The sequence below is a fragment of the Triturus cristatus genome, chromosome 8, assembly GCF_964204655.1.
Source record: "Triturus cristatus chromosome 8, aTriCri1.1, whole genome shotgun sequence".
In the NCBI taxonomy this organism is placed as follows: Eukaryota; Metazoa; Chordata; class Amphibia; order Caudata; family Salamandridae; genus Triturus; species Triturus cristatus.
This window is the reverse complement of record NC_140591.1, coordinates 1,660,050,527-1,660,074,937: the sequence shown is the minus strand read 5'-3', so window position 1 is coordinate 1,660,074,937 and position 24,411 is coordinate 1,660,050,527. Positions and strand designations below refer to the sequence as shown.

General features: G+C 45.5%; 1 protein-coding gene across 4 annotated transcripts in view; it reads right to left on the bottom strand.

Moving 5' to 3' along the window:
• Positions 1–24,411, bottom strand: part of LOC146808505 (transient receptor potential cation channel subfamily M member 2-like) — a 2,014,188-nt gene that overhangs the window by 926,476 nt on the left and 1,063,301 nt on the right. For all 4 annotated transcript variants that reach the window (XM_085623584.1, XM_085623586.1, XM_085623585.1 and 1 more), the window contains one exon: positions 6,258–6,376. In XM_085623584.1, coding sequence (XP_085479710.1) covers positions 6,258–6,376 — 119 coding nt within the window. The remainder of the gene's footprint in view (positions 1–6,257; positions 6,377–24,411) is intronic.

Below are 24,411 nucleotides of genomic sequence, written 5' to 3'. Positions count from 1 at the left end.
GATGTGTATGATTCCACTGAACTTGTACAAATTTCACATTTGTTTAAAATGTCTTTGAATGACATTATCACCCCAGCACTATTTCTGATTGGGATATTGATACAATATATGAAATGTTAGAAGATGTGGAACATTCAATTGTGTTTGCTTCTGATGAGTTTTATGATAGTAAAGCTAATTTTGATGGGATGTTTAGTTTTCAACATTACAGTTATCATTTTCCACACAAAGATAGCACTCCTCGTTAAGTTTTTAACTTAATACAATGGTAACATTGCCGTACATCACCAAGGGGTAGTTCAAAAGCATTTGCACAGAACTTTGACTATTTTTCTGGGTACGATACCTCTGACCCAGGCTCTTTTTATTATAGGCTTTCATTGTCATATGCAAAGAAGATTATGTTAACTGACACCAAGTTGATATACTCTGCTTCTTTACTTTCCCAGCTCTCTGCACAAAGTTTTGACTTTTGGAGGGATACAGTAGATGTAAAATCTATCTGGGGGACTAAAGATTGGCAGGTTTAGGGAACTGAGGCTTTATTTAGGGCCTGTTTAATACTACAAAAAATGATTTTCCTGTTCAATAGACAACATGCCTTGGCCCGGCCAAGATAAAAGATTTAAACACACCACGGGTTCCCACTGTTACACAATTTGAAAACTGGCAGCACTTAACACCATATGATGAAAAGACTGTTGACACTATTCTGCATTAAAATAAACATAACTCATCAGATCCCAATTGGAGGGGGTGATTGGTTTGGCCATTAGACACAAACACAATTTCAGGCTCAATTCCTAGTAAACAGCAAGAGTTGGACACTTCAAACACTACATTTTGGCCAAGTGCCGTGGCAACACATTAACATCACAAATCTGTTTTTGCCATGCCACCTTTCAGAAATACAGATAGCTATGGCAAGTAAGGATGCAAAATGCACGATGTTACAAATTGGAGCGATTACCTTTTGCTGTTACTGAGATAGCATCCTCTGATTGAATAATACATGGGTACATTACAGTACCGATCTCAACTTTCCACTTTCATTACTTTCTACAACACTATCAGGTTGGCAGTTATGAAGTGTTGGGTGAAGGTTACATACATGAACAGCAGGAGCTTCCTTTCACATTACAATATTGGAATAAAGATACTGACATTTTTCTCAGTGGGTCTGTCTGCGAAAATGCTTTAAGTGGGTCCCTAGTATGCAAGGATACCACATCTGTGGCAAATTATCTTGCTACTTGAAAGTTTCTCCAGTAGCCATGATATGTTCGACTTTCAGATTGCTCTCGAATGGGAGTTCCCTGATGTCGAACAGTCAAGGTTGCTGTGGGATGAAACCAAAGGTTGCCTATGTGGTGACCATATCTTCCATTGTTACTTGCTGTACACAAGTCCTGTTTCCGCTTGCCCGTGTAGTTAGGGAGTATACGTTAAGGCTTTCAATTTATCTTACCATCATACGTTTTGATACCCTTAGCAAACTGAAAGCCTTATTCTTTCAAAAAGATGTAGCCTTAGCTTCGGCCAAGGAGATGTTTGACCATCAGATGGGGCGTTCCTCTTGTGTGATACCGACTCTTCTACATATCAACTTCCCACAACATCCATCGTATTTTCACATGTCTAGTACCCCTAGAATAGAAGGGTGTTTCAGAAGCATAGACTCCGGGTTGATCAGCACCTTTCAGACAGTGTTGATCCATCATTTATCCACTCCATCCTCAGAAGCATTATGGGATGTCTTACACTGGTCATGCTCTGAATTGCAGGGAGATTGCTTTAAAACAAATTCTCTGCAATGGATGTTCGAGATCAAATGGAGCTGGCACTGCCTCACATCCTGTTGTGCTATGAACACATCATGCATTACTTTGGCGCACCTGTGCTTCGAAAACTGGATGTGCATTGGTTCCTGTCATTATGGCCTGTATAGCTTTACTGCGTACAATAAATGTTCTGTTGCATTCTGTGCACTTACAATGTGCCCTGTACTTGTGCTTCGGGTTGCAATTGGTTGAACCTTTGGACATGCACGTACTGGTGGACCCCCTTAAGGCCCATCTGTGCAGCGATCCCTTGCACATTCCATTGCTCCTGGTCACATATTATGAGCCTCCCTGGCTTGCCTCAGCACCTGGTGGTTTGAATCTAGGTTCTGTCTCAACAGAACAGCTAACGGCTGTCTTCACTCCCTCAGCGGCTGCTCTGGGGGGTGGATGTCAACATAGTCGCTCTATAAATTTGCTCTGAGGTGTGCCTCTGGGATGATGGTCTGTGGGCGCTGGGAACATCAATGTTTCGTATACCACTCGGGACATGTAAACATCTGGCTTTCTGTGTGGTGGGAACTTTTATTCGGCCTGATTTGTTTTCTAAATTTCCTTACGTTTTATTGTTTTTATATTTTTTGAATACCTTTGGCTATCTTTATGTTTTCGTTCCTCAAATTACCATGAGTGCCTGAATTTAAGTGCTTTTATAATCATTTTTAGCATGTACTTTTTTAGCATTTTCCTCTACATGTGCTGTTGCATTTTTAGTGATGAGAATAGTTTGCGATATATAGCTTCTTAAGCCAACTTATGTACCAGGAGTGGGGGGTGTCATGTGTCCTAGCTAGGTTTAGTAGGACCTGTTGCCATTTTTACATGCACACGCCTTTTTCCTAAAGTTGCCTTCCCTTTGCCACATCGACTTTTGGCACACATTTGCATTTGTGACATTTAGGTTAATTTCTCGGGAACACAAACCTTGCTAACATGAATACATATCGCAAGAACACTAATACACTGCCTTGGCAATGTGTACAAGGCCTTCATGTGCGTTATTCAAATGCGTTTTGTATTTCGTCCATATGGCAACAAAGCTATCTGTGAAATACAAACAATGGCAGCCTCCACACAATTCCGGTCCAAGGCAAGGATGCCATTTTGTATATGTAACCTTTTTTTCTGAGTATAACCAGAGGAGACACTTCTGCTGACTTCGAGGGGTTCCTACATGCTGAAGCTTTCGCTCAGTAGCTGACTGACATATCCATGAGGGTTGTCCAGTTCATGACCAAGACGGGGTCCTACATTCTTACAGTGAGGTGCCCGAAAGGGACTACTTGCAGGGTAGAGCTCCTAAAATGGGCAGAATGTGAGGGAAGAATCCTGATGAGGGAAGCTAAGAGGGGACTAAAACACATTGACATAGCCAGAGCCTGTGAGACCCTTATACATGACCTAATACAAATGGACCAGGAGAATCAGGAAGCGGAAGAGGAAGTCGGTGAGAGCATGCTATCATGCCATGAACATGATAAGGCGGAGATTGCCCCTATAGCTACTACTAGATCTAAATCACATAGATACAGGTGCCGACCCGCTACTACATAACCCTTGACATCACACGGTAGCTGGGAGATATGTGCAGGCCCATAAGTTCTATGTACAACCATCAATGTTACTGTGGAGACCTTGTGGGTGGGAGAGGAGGGATGTTAGGTGTTATATTGTTACAGCTTGTAGACTAAACGGACAGCCTGGATGATTATTTATAGCATATAATCATGTAGAGCTTATGTTAACAGATCAAATCTGCATTATTAAAATGTACTGATGATAATATTATAAATGCTCAATAAAATGTGTCTTAAAAGAAAAAGTGGAAGATTATTGCTGGATGGGCTTCGTGGAGGTTAGGGGGGTCATAACATGACTGCCACGAGTGACAATGCCTTATCACCCATTGCAGGTATGCAAGGGCCTCACATTTAGTCAGAATGGGGAGGGTGGGCAAAGTACAGAGGTGGCACACCGCACAAATTATTAAAAATAATAACAAGGATGTGAGTTGACCATGTACATTACATTAAAGTCCCCCATTATGATAAATTCATAGTGGGTGTGACTGTCCTGTGCAACGTGCTCTATAAAACTTTCAAGGGCAACTATGTGCTCACTGTAATTTTTCCTGCAAAAGGAGTTGTAAGAATTAATGATCACCAAAGTAGGACACTTGGGGAAGGTTAATTTTCCTGCTAGCAGGTGTGGGGATGGACTGAACAGGCCCTTAATGGTCCATGGCAATTTAAGTGATATTAGAATAGGCAGACCTCCCTTTACTCGTCCTGTAGCGAAGGGAGATGCAGCCTTTGAAAAGGAAGCAAAGCCATCCATAACAAAATAATCTGACGTGTTCCAGATTTTATTATCGCTATCCACTGCTCGTCATCTTTTTTCGCCCTCAACCCTGTGATATTTCAAGACATAAAATGACAGATGGAAGGGCATATCTCTGTGTGGACACAATGATACCGAGTCTCAGTAGCCGTTTGAACTGGAAAAGGGCAGCTGGTGCTAGCCATGGCATCATTTGGGGCTGATAGTCAGTCAATATTATCGAGGTCCCTCAGTGGGGCAAATCTATTTACAAGGGGAATGGTCATGTTCATATTGGTGCACACTTTTTGACCTTGCAACAACTTTCCCTGAGACAAACTAGGTACATTACCCCGAGTGCTATGGTATTGAGCCCCATTTGGATAAACAAAGGAGAGCAGGAAGACCCGAATTTCTGTATGAGAGTCTGGTCGGAGCTGACTATGGATCATAGCTCTTACATGTAGTGGGTGTGTCAAATTAACCACAATGCAATCCCCAACCTATCTTTATATGTGGCTTTCCCCACCCAGCCCACTATTTTGGCCCTGATAACATGGGGGGCTATAGAACGACCATTTACCAGTGGTCTCTCCAGCCAGTGTGTCACCTTATGTATCAAGTCTGTTGTCGTCTCTTTAGAGCTCCACTTGACAGGTGGCACTCCCACCAAAACGGTCACTAGAAGAGCTGACTCGGGGGGTAGGTGTAGAACATCAGTTCTGTCTTCCAGCTGACAAGGGAGATTAGAGTTTTTTGGGGCCACATAACTCAGTCCCCTGGGTCGTCCAGGGGTCTTTTAGGTCAGCCACTAATGATCCATCTCAGGCATCTCCTTCCTCCCTATTGCTTTTAGAGCATCTTACACGTCCCTGTGGGCCCATACTATCTAGGGGTTGATTGTTAAACCCAGGTGCTATCTGCAGTCTCTCCCTGTGTGCTATGTGCATGCTACTGCTTGCTTGCAGACCCTTACCGAATGTGGAAATTGTAGGTTCTAGACCACCCTGCTGGGTAGAATCCGACCCTCCTTTCAACCCCACCGGTTCCAACCTCAGGCCACTTGTCACAAGACTAGAAAGACATTCTTTCGACTGACAAAAGTAGTGTTTCCAACTTATCCAACCATACAATAATAGGAGCTAAATATGTCTTTAAAATGGCTTCCATTTTTAGGGAAAAGTTAATCAAAGTCTGGCTCAAGGCCCAATATTCCAGACCAACAGTTTCCGCTTGCTTTTTTGAGGCCTGTGTGTGTATGTTTTCCTCCACCTCTTTTCTTTTTAACTAGAGGGTCCAGCATAGAAGCACCCTCCCCTTTGTTGTCCTCCATTCCTCCTGACAAGACAGTGACAGCTGTCAAAGTAGGCACCATCTCACTTTGCTTGGCTCCGTGGAAGATTAGTTAGTTCCAAAGAAAGTCTCCTTTCCTGCAGGGCAATTATCATTCAACAAGACGATGGCTGCCCTGGCCAGAAATGTATCGAGTCATTACAGCTGCCCCTCCACCTGACCCTGTATTGTTTGCTTTCTCTTACCCATTTCCTTTCACCAGTCCTGCAGACGGAGACTCCACAGGTATACGCGCAGAAGTTTCCCCTTTCAGCAATAGATACACGGGGCGCTGAGGCTAGAGGGGTGGCCCGGCACGGTTTCCTCCAGGGTCTGATGGGCACAGATGGGTCCACCCTTGCCCCACGCTGCGGGAGTCCTGAATGCTCTTTAAGCGCCTCCTGGCGCGTTGGAAATATACACGACCTACTTTGAGCACTCTTCTCCCATAAGGTTTCTCTTCAGTTTTTCTTTAGTTCCTCATTCTTTTTCTCATTAGAACTAGATTCTTCTTTTGTTTTATTTTTTTCCAGAGTATTCTGTTCTGGGTTATTCTTTTTATGTTCTTTGTTTTCATTCGGAAAGGAAGGAGGTGTTGTAATAAGTAATGATTGTATTGCTTATAGCGGTTATGATGCGGTTTCCTAGGTCATAGAATGTTCAGTTGGTGCTGTTCATGTCAATAAATGTAGTGTGCTCTTTACTCACCTGCCTTCGTGTGATCACTTTCACTGTCCAGGTCAAGGAAGCAACAATGATACCAACCTGCAGACTAAGCCGACTGTGAAGATACCAATCGCCACAACATCCATCTGGTTCCAGAAGTCGGTGAGGTACATCCTGCCTTTAGTCAGAAATTCCACGCCTTCGTGGACATAGGAGAGCTACGAAGAAAAAAAAAATCCGTTTTAATTCGTTTAAAAGTATGATCTTTGTATTAGTTTGCATATTTGTAATATTGGACCTTCTTTAATGTTGTAAAGTGCTCTAACATCCATCTGGTATCGTCCATACCATGAACAACTGCTAATTAATAAATAACATTTCTACTCCTAGAAATCACAAGAACCATGCTAAGCACCACAAACGCTTGTACCAATCACATGAAGGAGAAAGAGACACAGCACTGCCTCAGCTCCTTTTCCAGTTTATAAGTGAACCTCCTCCTGAGTAAGTACTCATGGCCAGCCTGGTGGGACACTGACCCACCTCAGCACTGCTAGCACCATCCCCATGATCCAACCCTAAGCAGCCGGCTCAAAGTCTAAAGGATTCAGCCACGCTCTGGATGACACCAAATACACCTATGATGTGATTAAGGCGGACTAGCACTTTCTGCAAAAGAATAACAAAGTACAGTCTGGAACAACGTGAAGTAAACTCACTTTGTAAGTAAGACCAAATGAATTCTAACATAGACCTTCCTTCTGGTACCACCCACTCCACTTACCTCTTTTGAAAGGGACTTTACTCAAGCTCAAAATGTGTCATAAAATAATCTGGGATCGGAATTTCTTTCTACTGCAGATATGGGCTTCATATGAAACTTATTCTAAAAAGCACAGGAGAGGGAATTGTTACTTACCTGTAATCCTGGTTCTCCTCCAGTGGAATCTTCATTATAGTCAAATGCACTGAACAGTCCAGTTGACAAGCAGCATCCTAGAGCACACACATACTTTTTTTTTTAAAAAAGCCAACAACATTAAACAAGGTGTCTACCCCAGCCCATTAAAATTATTTTCCTTAAAAAAGCCAATGCCAGAAACCGAATATTGTACCACTAAAGGGGTACGTCTATCTACTTTCTAGCACCTAGGCTATATTACAACATTATATAGAAAGGGGAAGCTCTAGCAGGATACATTCAACATCAATATCATAGTGCTGCAATAACTCATTAATTGTTATAGGGATGAAAATGAAAAATAATTATTTCAACATTTTACGTTACATATTGTTATGTTATATATAATACATGACACTCTAACAGCCGGAATTCTGCCAGCTCACTTACCTGTTTGTCATTGCCGTGAGGGGAACGGCCAACGTGAGTCCCTGCAGCCCCTTCCTGCACTTTTCATCCCGCCGCCAGCAAGAACTACTCTACCCAGCGGCCAGTGCTCACCCCAGGCGCGTGCCATCGACGTCAGCAGGCAGCGCCGGGGGAGCATATAGCCGTGTCTGGTGCTCCGCAGCGCGGGACGCGCTAACAGCCGGAATTCTGCCAGCTCACTTACCTGTTTGTCATTGCCGTGAGGGGAACGGCCAACGTGAGTCCCTGCAGCCCCTTCCTGCACTTTTCATCCCGCCATGAGGGCAACGGCCAGCAAGAACTACTCTACCCAGCGGCCAGTGCTCACCCCAGGCGCGTTCCATTGACGTCAGCAGGCAGCGCCGGGGGAGCATATAGCCGTGTCTGGTGCTCCGCAGCGCGGGACGGGCTAACAGCCGGAATTCTGCCAGCTCACTTACCTGTTTGTCATTGCCGTGAGGGGAACGGCCAACGTGAGTCCCTGCAGCCCCTTCCTGCACTTTTCATCCCGCCGTGAGGGCAACGGCCAGCAAGAACTACTCTACCCAGCGGCCAGTGCTCACCCAAGGCGCGTGCCATTGACGTCAGCAGGCAGCGCCGGGGGAGCATATAGCTGTGTCTGGTGCTCCGCAGCGCGGGACGCGCGCGGGCGGCGCCCGGGCGAAGCCCGGGCCAAGGGCGGGCCCGTCTCGCGCCCGTCATCGCTAGGAAGAGGCAGGGCTGGGCCCCCCCTCTTAGCTTTGGTTCTCATCTGCAAAGGTACTGTGACCAACACTGGACTTGTTATCCCTATGTGCTTTGATTCTGGGGCTGTGATTTGTTCGTGTAGAAACCTGTAGAGGGCACAAACTTGTTCTCTCTTTTTATGGTTAATTGTTTGTACAGAGACATATTTCGTGAATCCTGTGGGTTTACATTTGCATACACGGATGTAACTTTATGCCTATTATTACGGCTACATAACTGTTTTATATCATATTTTCTAGTTTAATTTCTTTTTGCTTTACTTTTTCCATCATAGTCTAGCATTTTAAAGTAACTCCTTGATCTTGAATTCTAACTACAGATTGGGTAATGGCGGGGAAGGGCAAACGTATGGGGGGGGGGACCGTAACTGGCACCTTAGACCAGTTTATAACACGGGCTGTCTCAGTCCTAGAGCATGAAATTGCTATAACCGAGCGGCGGCTTTCCACTGAACCATTAATGACAAGACGTTCATCTATGGGACCTCTAGCATTAGTTAAATCTCCTATTAGACCCAATGGATCTGTGGTGGATAACTCCTCCCAGCTCGGGGACCTCGAGGAAAGTCCCATTATGATCCGAAATAGCAAAGGGACTTTCGAGGCCTCTGGTGAGGTCGTGCCTGTAGAAGAAAATTCTACAAGACCTGAAGTAATTCATCCCCAGACACGGGCTAGTAAGAAAGCTAAAGGCATGGCTAATCCTAAAAGGAAAAGGACTGGGGATACCCAGGGTGGGAGGCAGCCGAAACTTTCTAAAAAAATTGATATTCCAAATAATGATTCTCGTACTTCATCTCTGAGGGACTGTGAAACTAATGAGGTGGGCAAGAAGAAATCCCCTGATCAGCTACAATCCGATGGGATGATTAGCCAAATTGAACTGACGGTGCGTTCACTATTACTCCCCCTGATTGAGAGGGTTAAATTGATTAATACAAAAGTTGAACGCCTTGAGCAGACGATGCTTGATAATTTTTGTTCCCTGAAAAATGTCATTAAAGTGGCAACACGAGAGACAGCCAATTTTAATTCAAATATGGTAGTACCAACAACAATTACTACATCTATCCCTGCTGTCGACCCTGTTGCAACCATTAGAGACAGATCGGGGACTGACCCTCCTAGTGTTCCGGATAATGCTAGCCACACTAATCCACGGACAGGTCCTACTAGAAGAAAATCTGGGACTAATGATACCAGGGAGAACCTTAATAGGGCAAGTAAGGGTAAGAAGGACGGCCCAAGCAGTTCTACTTATACTAATCCTGCGAAATTTTCACATGCCCATATCTCTCTTCCACCAGCATCTCTTCCCTACGTAGCAGTATTAACTGGCGTCCCGGAATTAAAAGATGGCAAGACTGAATCTTACCTTGAACTAAAAAACAAAGTAACCTTCTGGTTAAATAAAAAGAGACCCATTCCTGCTGGGTTGAATGGGAAAATCTTGTTTGCCAGAAGGGTCTGCTGGGTCGGAACAAGACCAAAAGATGTTGAGGGTGATTCTATAGTCGTTAACTTCCAAGATAGACGCATAGTGCGTTCTATCTGTGATGACTCGCTTTCCGGGAATCAATCGGGGATAGGGGTGCATGACCTGGGTTATTTTTATAACTCGGCTATTTACCAGGCTGATAAATTTACTCATTACAGGGGAGAGTCGAGAATGTTGCCAGAAATCATGATTCCCCATCCCGATTATCACAATCCCAACTGCAATTTAGATTATTTTGATTGACCAGAATCCCAGACCTTAAGGGACGCTACATCAGTTGGTGCTGTGCCCATGGCCAGAAGGGATGAAGTTGATTTCTCCCCCCCCCCCCCCCCCCCCACGTATTTAGAGTACTCCAACCACCAAGATGGAACCTCTAGCACTATCCATCAGATTAATCCATCAGGAGCAGGAGTGGGTTCAATGATCTCATGGAATGTTGCCGGCCTGAAGACAAAAATGGACTCCCCAGAGTGGGTTCAATTCATTGGCAACTTTGATGTTTGCCTCTTCCAGGAGACTTGGTCCTGTGAGCCTCAGCTTCTTCCGGGTTTCTTGAACTTTCATGTCCCCGCATCCAAGGGACCCAAAGGGCGTCCTATGGGCGGTTTAACAATGTGGCTTCGCCAAGAATTATTTTCGGTGGCAAAAGAGATCAACACTGGGTCCCCCGATATCCAATTAGTCAGATTATCTCTGGGTTCCGCGGGTGATGTGGATATCTATAATCTGTATCTAAGAGGGACCAACGGGACAAGGTCCCGGACTTTGGTTACATTGGACTCCCTTATTGCTCAGCACTCATGTGAGAGGGGAGTGCTGGCCGCGGGGGATCTGAATGTAACTTTTGAACCACTTTTTAAATCAGATTCTTGTTGGGGATTCGACCCCGAGGAAGATCAGCTATGGGGCATTCCTGGACTTGACATGGACCCAATCAAACGCTGGTCGGAGGTTGCAGTGCAGGCTAATGCCCTCTGCTATGAAAAAGGCCTAAGGGCATTGAATGGACGAACTTTGGGGGACAAGGAAGGGGCCTACACCTTCGACAATGGCCGTCATAGGAGTAGAATTGACTACGTCCTTTGTAGCACGAGGTTATGGCAATTCGTCAAAGATATGGTAGTTGAACTCAGACCAGAAAGTGACCATAACCCTCTATGTGTAACGCATCATTGGTGGAAGAATGGTAGCACCAATGCAGTGGAGGTGAACTCCACGCTACCTGCAGTATTCCCCTCTAATGACATGCGTAGGCTTAAGTGGAGTGCGGTTAAGACTAATGAAAAGGCAATTGATAGCATTGATAATCTGCTGTCCACAGTTATACTGGAGATCGAGAGCCGTGGGATCACTGACCCAGGTATCTCGCCAATTACTGATCTCCACGAAACATTCTTTGAGGGATTGCGCAGGTTTTTTCTTAAACCAATCAGGAAAGGTAAAAGACCTCCCCCAAAGCGTTTACGATGGTATAACAGCGATTGCAAGAAAGCTAGAACTAATTTAGTCTTAGCTCTTTCCAGTGGTAGTACTAACTACGTAAGGGAAGCCCGTCATTCATATAAAAAATGCATAGGTTTGGCTAAAAAGAACTGGGACGAGCTCTATTGGTCTGACCTAAAGGATGCTAGTGATGCTAGGGACACGCGACTATTTTGGAATATCATCAAGTGGGGCAGGGGTGGGTTACCTGACAGACCCTTAAACCATGTTTCGCAAGAAGAATGGGTAAAGTATTTTAGACCCCAATACGCATGTGACCTCCAGACAATCCCTACAAGGGAGAAATCCCTTGTTTTTTTCTCTGATGGTCCTTTCAGTACTAAAGATGCATTAATGGCTTTGGGATCTGTAGCAGCTGGACGAGCTCCAGGACTTGATGGGATTCCAGCTGATCTCTTCCTTCATAACAAAAAGTCCTGGAGTAAATATATCGCTCTATTGGCAAATGCTATTGCTGTAGGTGCCCCAGTTCCTAAATCCTGGGGGGGGGCTGTCATAATCCCCGTGTTTAAGAAGGGTGACAGAACCCTCCCTGGGAATTACAGACCAATCAGCTTGATCGATACGATTCAGAAGATCATAGGGAGGATGATACTGAACCAGCTTTTGGTGTGGGCTGAAGATAATATGATTCTATCTCCCTTTCAAGCTGGTTTTCGCAAGTCAACTAGCACATTGGACCAGGTTTTCCGTTTCGTGCAACTCCACTGGAAAGTAGTCACTTTGGGGAAAGGCAGCCTCTATGTAGCCTTTGTGGACTTGAGAGCTGCCTTTGACCTTGTGCCTCGCCATTGGTTGTGGGCTGTCCTTGACAAATTAGGGCTCCCCGTGCAAATTTTGACCTTGATAAAGAGGCTCCATGAGGATAATTTTGCTAAAATCCAGTGGGGAGGAGCGGGTGAGGTCACTGCAGAGTTCCCGGTCGAACGGGGAGTGCGGCAGGGGTGCACCATGGCTCCCACGTTGTTTTCCCTATACATTAATGGGATAGTCCAATCTATGCTTAGTGTTACCACTGATGCTCCGAAGCTTGCTGGAGTTATTACTCCGATATTAATGTTTGTGGATGATACGTTAATCGTATCAAAAACTCCAAGTGGCTTACAAAGAGCCCTACTAGTCTTTGAGGATTTTTGCCTTGGCCATGGTTTGGAGGTAAACGTGGCCAAGATGAAACTCATGGCTTTTAATCCGCACTCAAGCTTTGGAGGGAGAAAGTTCTTCTTGGATGGGCAACCAATTGAAATGGTCTCCAACTTTGTATATTTGGGCATACATATAACATCTAGTAACAAATGGGACAAGCACATAGAGGTGGCCGCCCTGAAGCTTAGGCAAATCTCGGGAACACTAATTAGAGAGCACAAAACATCTTTTACTAGGCCCATAAAATCTGTGCTCAAAGTCTACGAGGCAAAGGCCTTAGGTTCAGTTTTATACGGGGCAGAACTATGGGGGTTCAACCGGCTGGTTTCTTTAACCTTAGCCGAAAATTCATTCCTCCGTAGTATAACAGGACTCCCCCAGAGCTCCCCTATGGTTCCTGTAAGGTATGAGCTTGGTAGGAAGGCCATCGTGGACATTGCCAGACTTCGGCCGGTTTTATACTGGCGAAGGTTATGGACTACTCCCGAGCTCTCCTTGTATGCCAAAGGGCTTATGGATGTCATAGATCTAGACGTTTTCCACAAGATTGACTGGCTGAGGCAGCTACGCCAGACCTTGACAGTTTTGGGTATGGCGGGGTTATGGAGTGACCCTGCAACTGCACAGTTTCCCTCTAAGAAAATTATAAAAGACATTTATTGGGAACGAGTTGACCATCAGGTATGGAGTGGAGCAAACCCCAACGGGATGGCTGGTCGCTACCTAGAGGTGAAGACCACACCCGTCCTTGAGTTATATTGGGACCTGATTACAAAACCCAGAGACAGGAAACTCTATTTCCAGCGGAGAGCAGGCTCCCTACCACTCAAATCTTTTACAGGCAGGTGGTCTAGTCCTCGAGAGGAAATCTGCCCTGCTTGTGGGCTACAGACAGAATCTATTGCCCATTTCCTGTTTGTTTGCCCAGTACTAGTCACTCCCAGACGAGTGTGGCTGAAACCTTTGTGTAGAAACTTGGGCACAAGGAGTAGTGCTGTTCCTTTAAGAATTTTATGCACTAACACTTCGCCAACCATCTCTATACCTATAGCCAAATTTTTGGGTTGGGCATGGACCCTAAGGGCGCAAGCCTGTGCTAAACACCAGAAACATCCCCTCCATCTAGCCCAAATTGTTGCAACACAGTCTGATATTACGCCTACTGATTCTTCATAATCCTGTAGTTGATGGGGGTTTATTAATCATGTATTAGTAGCTTTGTTGTTATATTGACTTGTTTAATGCTTTTTAAAAAAAAAAAATTTTTAACGTATTTATTGATGGTTTCCAAAGTTTTAATGGATTTTATATGTGATGTCTGGATTTATGTTTGTGTCTTTTATGATTTATATTTTAAAATCGAATAAAGACTAATGATGATGACACTGCTATTATGCAAGGTGAGCCAAATCCCATAGGGATACTGAGATGTAGGTGACCCTAGTTTTTCCCGAACCACTTTTAGCGGTAGGCGCTCCAATTGGAGTTCAGTACGCTTTCATCTAGTGATTTGTTTAGCTGGTTATAATATACAAATTTGCTGTTGACTAATGTAATTTACAGTGCCTGCATCGATACATGTCCTTGAATGTAGTCCTGAAGAGGCCAGAATTTTAAGGTTGAAAATGCTTGGATCCTTTACACCAGTCCGCTGCATAAATATCTTCAAATCAAAATGAAAAACAACTTGTCCACAGACCTCCTCTCAAACTTTACAGAGACATTTTTTAATCATCTTTTTTAAAGACCAGGTCTTCCACACAGTTCCTTCCCCCTCAGGCGTTCTACCTGGAGACGGCACTCATACTCCCCAATGTCTGGATCGGACATCTACACCGATATACTGTATTTCAGTAAGGATTGTGCCTAATGTATATATGTTTTAAAAGAAAGCATGTTTCTGTGAATATATTCTATGTGCACTTTTGTGTAGTAAAACCAAGCCAATTACAAATGTTTCATCTTCTTCCCTATGGGATTTGGTTCGCCCTGTAGAGTAGAACAAGTTACTTACCTTCGGTAACAATATATCTGTAAGACACATATATTAGTTATAGATTCCTTACCTTAGAATTACCCCCAGGCGTCAGACTGGATCCGGAAAGTTTTCCGTCCGCAGTACCTCTGCGCATCAAAAGGTGGCGACGGTTGGCTCCGTGTTTGTTGTTGGCGTTGTGGTCGCTGGGATGATGTTACGGTAGCTACTTAGATGCCACCCTCGCGCGCTGACATCAGTTCTTTTTACACAACATTCCACACAAGAAGCGCAGAGCCATGCAAGACACTGACTACTGGTGCACAAAGCTAGGGCCCTGAAGGGGAAAGCCCTAACCCTAGAAGTTAGTTCCGAGAACGGGGAGGATGGGTGGGGAGGTAAGGAATCTATAACTAATCTATGTCTCTTCCAGATATATTGTTACCGAAGGTAAGAAACTTGTTCATCTGAAAGAGACGATTAGTTATAGATTCCTTACTTTAGAATAGATACCCCACCAATACCAACCCCGGAGGTGGGTCTGCAAACTAAGTTCACACCAGAAAGTCCTGGAGAACAGAACGGTCAAAGAGTTGTTGGTCTAAGCGAGCGGGTATATTTATACAATGTTCTATGAGCGCTAGTGTCATCCGCTGGCTCATGTTCCTCTAGTGAAAGGGACTAATACTATTACGATCCCGCGGCTTAGGCACGCAGCGGCAACACAAGAGATTTGTGCGAGTAATTGTGGACTCCTCCGCAAGAAATAAACTAAGATTCCCATGATGCCTTGGCACCGGCGCGCAGCTCTAACGCGGGAGTTTTGCGCCAGAAAGCCTGTGTATTTAAACCATTAGTACACACGCGTCGTCGCCTCCCCTTCCTGCTCTACTAAAGATCGGGTTACCGACGGACAGGTTAGTCCATTGTTTAGATCTATAGGCATCGATTATTAATTTGGTGTTTTCATCTACATACGTGTTGTTAACTCTCCACTTTTTTACAATGTCAGACGATGTATGGGTCTGTTAAATGATGACCCTCCACTAGATAATCAAAGACAGAGATTTAGACAAATTTTTTATTGCGTAGCAGTGTCCTGTCTTTATTAAGAAACCACTGAGCTGCCGCGGCCTTTATTGATAATGACAATGTTGTAGTAAACAGCACGTGCTTTATCGAGCTTGCTTTAGTGAACATGTGTTGACACAACTACACGGCTGATGCTCCCCCCTTTTTTGTTATACAACATTATCGGACATACAACCATGGTTCGATATTACCTATACCTTATTGTGAGCCTTTGAAGTCGAGTGTCTTCTGGCTATGTGCTCTTAGAAATGCGTTGCATTTACAAATGAAAAAGGCAGTGATTTTGGGCTGCATCATTGCAACTTTTTAATTTCCCTTTGTTTGGACGTCTGGCAATACATGTGCTTGTTCTTATTGGATTGTGTTCAATACACATGTGTGATTCTTCCGACAAGCTATATACCCGTTTATGTTCATCTAGAGCGGGGCCTCATTTCTCAGAGCGGATGCCTGGTGAGGAGAGGAGCGCCCCCGTATATTGACGGGTAAGCGTTTTGTTTTTGTTTCTTTGTGGGTTGCATTAAATGTACACTGTGAATCACGTAGTTGTACTAAGAGTTGCTAAAGGACCCTTGAAACATAGCTATAAATGATGAAGCAGGTGGTTGTATTATAACTGGCATTTAATGTCTTTTTACTTTTAGGAAATGGACGAACACTCCTGAAAAAGTCAAAAAGAGTGTTGAATGATATAATCCGCAACCCAAATAGGTTGTATAATTTTCATTCACAGTGTATTTTTCACTTTTGGGTATTACATACAAACATATAGCAGTAGCAAAAGTTCTTAGGTCCTGATGAAAGCCTGATTACCACATAATCTAGAGGCTGAAACATGTAGACCTTCTTTACCAACTGGACGTGAGCAGTTATTTTTTCAAAACAGCTCTTGCACTGGTTTTATTTCGTCACTCGAATAGAACCAATAAAGTATTATATCTGTTTCAGTAGATGATTTTAATTTTCACTTTTTCATTGCACTGCTTCCCTCACCACCACTAAAAAATAAACCTCATCTTTTTTGAACTACGGTAGATACCATATCTTAAACCGTGAGTAAGATTCTAGTTGCCCATTCATGCTGTTGCCCTGTTCTTTCTGGAGGGCACAGTAAGGGCCATTGGATCCCAGATGATGTGGGTTGCTACCCAGGTGGCTGATGGGATTCATTTTCACTAGTAAAAGTACTCACTTGCTTTCTGATTTCTTAAGCGTTGACCATAGGTTTCCTTTTTTGTAGTTATAACATATTGAAAATTAGGGGGTTAGAAACCTATTGGTCTATAAATATTTTCCCCTGGACCCCTTTTGATATATCTGGTAGACTTTAGGTATATCTAGTCATTGAGTGGTTCCCATGTCCCCAGCCACGCGGAGGTTGAGTAGTTTGCGCAGGCCTGTGGCTCTGGACGGAACATAGTGGGGCACCCCTTCTGTAGCCATGAAAGGGGCAAAATGCGGACTGCGCAGTGCGGGTAGAGAGGCCCAAGGACTTGGCCGTAGCACGTGAGTCCTTGAACCGCTCTAGTGCATTGTCCACTTAGTCACCAAACAGGCGACGGCCATCAAAGGGCATGTCCATAAGGGTAGCTTGGACATCCCCTGAAAAGCCAGTCAATCTCAACCAGGTGTAGTGTCGAAGGGCTATCGACGTGGAAATCATCCTGCCTAGAGAGTCGGCAGTGTCCAGTCCACAGCAAATGGTAAACTTTGCTGCGTCTCTCCCTGCGGTAACAGCATGGAAGAGTACGCCTGGGCCTCCTCCGGGCACTGAGGCAGCACCTGCGCAACCGAGTCCCACACAGAGTGGGAATAACGGCCCAACAGACATGCAGTGTTTGCCAACCACCGTCCCAAGCTAGCGGAAGAAAACATCTTCTTCCCAAGATGATCCAGCTTTTTGGATTCCCTATTGGGTGGTGCGTTAGGGAATGCATCCTTGGACGTGGACAGGGATCCGCAACAAAGCACTGGACTGTACCACCTCCTTCCTCATCGGCAGAACCCAGAGTGTCCGCCTCCCCTCCTTCCGCTCTAAAGACACCAAGATCATCTGCAGCGTACCCCAAGGATCGTCCCTCAGCCCGACACTCTTCAACATCTACATGGAACCGCTCGCCAACATCACCAGATCGCATGACCTCAACATCATCTCATACGCCGACGACACCCCGCTGATCCTCTCCCTCACCAAGGCCCCCCCCACCCCCAAATCCTACCTCCACGAAGGAATGAAGGCCATCGCCGAATGGATGATGATCAGCCGCCTGAAACAGGACAAGACGGAGGTCCTCATCATTGGATCCACCCCCTACATTAAAGGACCTTTTGTAGAGCAAATTCGACTAAAGTTGGAAATTATAACACAGGAAAGCAGATTAAAATCACAACCTCAGCTCAACATCCTGTTATTGTGATTAAAGCACTTTTCTCTCAAGGTACCAAAAAATAAAAAAAAATTGTAACATTGTTGCTAACAATGTCATTTTAGTCTTGGCGTCATTCTAACATATAGCGATCCTGTGTAAATCACACAGTTTAAGCCACATTCACTGTTAAGACTTCACGAACTATGAAACTACAATACAGAACATCTTCCCACTTAACAAAGACATACAGCTTCTAACACTTTGCAGGGATACTTCATTTTTATTACCTTGTATATTCCTCCATACTATTAGAAGCTGTCTGCCTTTTTTAGGTCGAGCCTAGGCAGCGCATGCGCTGTCTCTCCGAGACATGGTGTAATCAGTGTGTGTATTGACAGTCCCCCCCATTGGCACTTTACCGGTTTGTTTGACTGTCTGTTGAAATCTGTTTATTTGTATGGGTTAATCTATGTTTTAGTCCCTTCTTTTAGTTGTTTGCTTACGCCTACAAAACACCCCCTAACTACCATAAACTTTCGACCGGTGGGCTGAAGTATATTGAACGTGCATGCGGCTTTTTTTGCTTTTGCTTCAGACTTCAATTGAACATTTGTTTGTGCATTGCCGATATTTGTTGTTTGAAAGGAATCTGTTTGCATTTGTATACTTCGACATGCATTTGAACATTTGTTTCTGAGTTGGTGAATTGTTTTGGGGGGAAGGAACGTGTTTCTATTTGTATTTTGATGAATTGCTGCATTGCACACAAACCAGAACCCAGAGTGTCCGCCTCCCATCATTCCGCTCAAAAGACACCAAGATCATCTGCAGCGTACCCCAAGGATCGCCCCTCAGCCCGACACTCTTCAACATCTACATGGAACCGCTCGCCAACATCACCAGATCGCATGACCTCAACATAATCTCATACGCCGACGACACCCCGCTGATACTCTCCTTCACCAAGGCCCCTCCCACGCCAAATCCAACCTCCACGAAGGAATGAAGGCCATCGCCGAATGGAAGATGATCAGCCACCTGAAACTGAACTCGGACAAGACGGAGGTCCTCATTGGATCCACCCCCTCCGCCTGGGACGACTCATGGTGGCCGGCCGCACTGGGAGCTGCACCGAAGCCCACTAACCACGCACGCAACCTGGGAGTCATCCTGGAATCCCCATTGTCAATGACCCAGCAAGTGAACGCCGTCTCCTCCTCCTGCTTCAACACCCTCCGCATGCACCGCAAGATCTACAGATGGATCCCCACCGGTACCAGAAGAACAGTAACCCAGGCCCTCGTCAGCAACAGACTGGACTACGCCAACACTCTCTACGCAGGAACACCAGCCAAACTCCAGAAACGACTACAACGCATACAGAGCGCCTCTGCACGCCTCATCCTCGACATCCCCCACCACAAACACATCACAGCCCACCTGAAAGACCTACACTGGCTCCCCGTCAACAAGAGGATCACTTTCAAGCTCCTCACCCATGCTCACAAAGCTCTCCACAACACTGGACCAGCGTACCTCAACAAACAACTCACCTTCTACACCAGAACCGCCAGCTTCGCTCCGCTAACCTCGCCCTCGCCCCCGCATCTGTTGAGCGACTGCCGATGGCAGATCGTTCTCTCACCTCACCGCATAAACCTGGAACACCCTCCCCATCTGCCTACGACAGACCCAGGACCTGCTGGCCTTCAGGAGACTCCTCAAGACCTGGCTGTTCAAGCAGTAGCAGCCCTCTGCCCCCCCAGCACCTTGAGACCCCTCAAGGGTGAGTTGTGCGCTCTAAAAATGTACTGATTGATTGATTGATTGACGTAGAGGCTTGGACCACCAAGCTCTTGGGGTGGGGTGTTGGGAGAGGAAAGTGTGGTCGCCCAGAGCCGGGCGGTGGCCTCGGGCCTTCATCCTATCCACGGAGCCCCTGTGTTGGGCCTGGACCAGCTGCCCAAAAGGATGTCAGTGAGGGCTTCATTGAACCGCAGCAGAGGCTCCAAAGAGCTCGCTAACGGTTGAAGCACCTCTGTCAGGAGTTTAGTCCTGACTGCTGTAGGTAGCTTGAGGTAGAGAGCCTCGGCCGCCCTATGCTGCATAGGAAGCTCCCTCCTCCGTAGCCATGGTAGGAGGAGACAACATGCCAAGGTCTGGGAAGGTATCCAGACCACTGGCATCCCCCAGTTCCTCTCCAGTCCAGGTCATAATCCAACTGGTCAGTCAGAGGTTCTCCTGACCCCTCCCAGTCCTCCTCATCTTCCTCTGGGTATCAATCGGGCCTGAAACAGAACCCAGGAGTGAACAGCGGTACAAAGTTACCCATCGGCGCCGGATCCAGCATTGGGCTACGCCTGTCCGGATCAGTGTCCACATCAGGGTGGAGGCCGGGGTCGATGCAGGCTGGGGGCACAACCAGCATCGAGTGCGGGTGCAGTGCCAGAGGAAACGGCACCGGTGGAGGTGTAATGAGGTTGATCGGCGCTGATCCGGATCCAGATCCAGGTCTGGATCCATGGGGGGCGCTGAGGCCAGAGCTGCCGGCAATAATGATGTAGGGCCCTCAACCGAGTCCACAGGGCCCGAAGGCGTGCCGGCAGAGTCAGTCTGCCCAAAGATGGCATGCATCACTATGTAAAACTGGCGAAGCTGAGCAGGGGTCGCCCCGGTTTCCGGAAAGGGAGGGAGACCCTGAGTCGACTCTTCGGGCTCTGGCCGTGGAGCCATGGGCGGGGCACTGCCCACATCCCTCGTTGCGTCAGCCGACCGACAGGGAGAAATCAAAGAGCAACGGTGCTTCTTCGACTTCTTCTTGTGCTTCAACTTACCTGACCCATGTGCGAAGACTTTGATGAAGAATGATGGTGGCTCTGCGACCAGTCCCTCAATCTCCCTCGCGACAGGGACCTCGATCGGCACAGAGCCGACTGCCGGCACTCAAGAAGCTTTCGAGACCGCTCCAGCAAAGACTTGGGATTCATGGTCCGGCAGTCGGAGCATGACTTGGGGTCGTGGTCACGCTCCAGGCAAAAGAGGCACGCGCGGTGTGGATCCATCACCGACATCAGTCGGATACAGGAACCGCAAGCCTTGAAGCCGGGCATACCTAACGTGCACCAGGAGTCAAAGACTCAAAAAGATGTTGACAAAAAGTCGTCAAAAAGTCAGTCAAAAAGTGACTGGAGGTACCGCTCTTGCCGGATCTGCGTTGACTGGTGCGGAAACAGAAAGAACTGACGTCAGTGCGCGAGGGCGGCGTATAAGTAGCTACCGCGATGTCGTCCTGGCGACCACGATGCCAACAGAAAACGCAGAGCAAACCGATGTCACCTTTCGACGCGCAGAGGTACTGCTGACGAAAAACTTTCCGGATCCAGTCTGACGCCTGGGAGTAATTCTAAGGTAAGGAATCTATAACTAATTGTCTATTTTAGATGCAATGAACAAATTACTTACCTTTGATAACGCATTATTTGGTAGAGACAGGATCTAGCCGCAGATTTTTTTTGTGCTTTTATGACTTTTGTTACTGTGCTCTTGTCCACAGTTATTGTGGGGTAGAAAGGCATGAGTTTGGATCCCATTAAGGGTGTGGAATAGTTTTATATTAATTTTGTTGGCTGGCTTCTGACACAGATTTGTCATGCTAACATGGATATTTTATTTCCAAAGTTTTTATGTGTTACGACTTTACTTACCTGGGGTTCCTTCCATGGGAATGTATGTGGTAGAAAAGTATGTTATTGCTCACCTTCATTGCAATGAATGTCCGGTCTTTTTCCCTTGGTCTAGACCATTTTTGGTCTAGTAAGTCACTTTTAACAGTTTCAGTTGGCAGACCCTCCTCTGGTAATGGTATGACTTTGGTATCTGATTCTAAAGTAATGAATCTATTGCTAGATATTCTATATAATTGGAAGAAAGATACCCCAAAGTTTAAAGCCTGGAGCTCATTAATATGCCTAATAGCAACTAAAAATGCCACCTTCCAAGAAGGAAATTGAAGGGGGCATGAGTGTAGGGGTTCAAATGTGATGCTCATGAGTCTTGTGAGGACAACATTGAGGTTCCAGGAAGATGCGGGTGGAACCCATGGAGGAATAACGTGTTTGAGCCCTCCATGTAGGTTTTAATCACCGGGACCTTGAATGAAGAAATTAGTTATCTATTTTGGAGCTAGGCAGCCATTGCTGAGAGATGTAATCGTATAGATGTGAACGCTAACCCAGCCTTTTGTAAGGGAAGTAGGTAGCAGACAATGTATTGTACCTTGGCTTTGAAAGGGTGAATTTGCTTTGAATGACAGAAGCAGACAAAATGTTTCCACTTTGCTGCATAGTAAGGTCTAGTGGTGGGGCTATGGGCTTCCTTAAGAATGTCCATACATTCTGGTGGCAAGTTGAGGTAACCAAACTTTATGACCTCAGGAGCTAAATCGCTAGGTTCAGTGTTTTGGGATCTGGGTTCCTGATTTCTTCATGGTGAACTACAGAGAGGTCTACAAGAGTTGTGAACCAGGGTTGATGAGCCCAGGTGGGAGCTACTCAGATCAGTGTAAGAGACATCTGCCTGAGCTTCCGAACCAGAAATGAAAGGAGAGGGAGAGGTGCAAAAGCGTAGGCAAATATCCTTGACCAACTCATCCATGTGTGTTGCCTTTGGATAGTGGGTGTGGGAACCTGGAGGCAAAGGTAAAGCATTTTGCATTTTCTGGGGTTGCAAAAAGGTGTATTTGAGGGACAGCCCCTGAATTTCAGATTCTTGTCCGTGATGAGACCGTGCCCGGAGTAGCAAGGTACAATTTGCATCCTCGACAGAAGAATAGTGCACCAAAAGAAAAGTGAGTGTAGCAGGGATGAACTTCATGGAGAAGATTAGTAAAAATGCCCCTTGTTTCTCCTTTTTCCTATTAGACTAGGGATCAGAAGATTGGTGCACTGCCAGGACAGGATAAGCTGGGGGTATTCTCCTAAGGAGGGAGAGTGCCCTATCCTGAGAATAGAGAACATTTGCAGATGGGCTGCAACAGTGTGGCTCCACCGTGAAAGTGCTCAATAGCACCACCGAGGATTGGACAATAGAAGCCTGTCAGGGAGGCTTGTGACGGACCCTGATCTTTTTGACGTTTTCTATTTTTCCTCCCTTTTGTGTCCTTTCCATCATTGGCTCCATTACATGACGTCTCTTTCTCTGGTGATTCTACTTGTATTTTCATAGTAAAAATGTATCTGTTTGCAGAAGATGAACAGCCTTTTGTTGCCCTGCGACTGACTCTTATTGGTGGGAGGGGGGATGTTCTGGGTATTGGAGTGTTCTGGTGATACCCCATTGTGTGTTTTATATCAGATTGTCTCTTCAGGTCATAGTGAAAGAGCTATGTAAAATCATGTTTTCTTAGACACTCACAGGAACTTTTTCGGAGACAACACAGCTTGTCATCCCTCTGATTCTGTTACAAGTTTATGGACTGCTTATCCATTATCACTGGTGAACTATACATACGTTCCCCCTCCCCACTTTGCAGAGGTAAAGGGTGAATTTGGCATGGGATATCGTGGCCCCTGCCTGTAATACAGAAAACCAAGAGGGACAGGATACCCAGGTTGCACCCCTGATATGTATTGTGATAATCTGTATATGGAAAATAAACGTCACTCTAACAGGTTGGCATTATCAAGATCTGACAGTTACTCGAGAGGCAGCTTATTATCCAGCGTGCTGCCCAATAATAAATGGAACAGACGCTTACCTATATCTAAATTGTTCTGGATTAATATTGTACAAGAATATAATGCGTTTAGGAAAAAGGGATGATCCCAGCATGAAGGGAATGAACACTAGATATGCTTGGGTAGATTATCAAAGTCCGCTTTATGCACATCCAGGTTTTTATTTTCTATCGAACGGCACATACTCCATTACATATAATGGCACAGAAGATGTGGCTTTGGGAACGGTTTTAACTCTTGGGGTACCTTGCAAGTATAGTAAAGCACATACGAGATGGGTAAAAAGAACATTGACCAAGGAATTTTGTGAGGGCGTTACCGATTTGGAAGTCAATAATTACAGTAACGGTATCACTTTTGGATATATTCTTTCCTCCATTATCACATTTGGTGGTACCGCCAGGGCCAGGGGTGAACGGGCTACAGACTATTTTGGGTGTAAACTGCAAATCCTGTCTAACTCTACAGTGGCAGCTTTACATGTCATCACAACTCAGTTGGAAAGTATGCGCAGATACTCTGAGCAAACGAGATATGCGGATGATTTTATTTTAGCTAAAAGTGGTGGTGCAAGTGCAATAATAGGAAAGCAGTGTGTGGTCGGTATCACAAATATGGAAAGGAATATCCCTCAGCATATTTTAGACATCCTGGAAAATGTTCGAGGAATGGAGAGCGGTAACTTGAGTTGGTCTTTGTTTGGTGGCTGGGGTTGTATTTTCAAAAATGTGATATATTTCATTGTACTTTTAATTTGTTGCTGTGTTCTAATTCAGTGCCTTCTTTATGCTACTTGTACTGTGTTACTTGCCTCTCT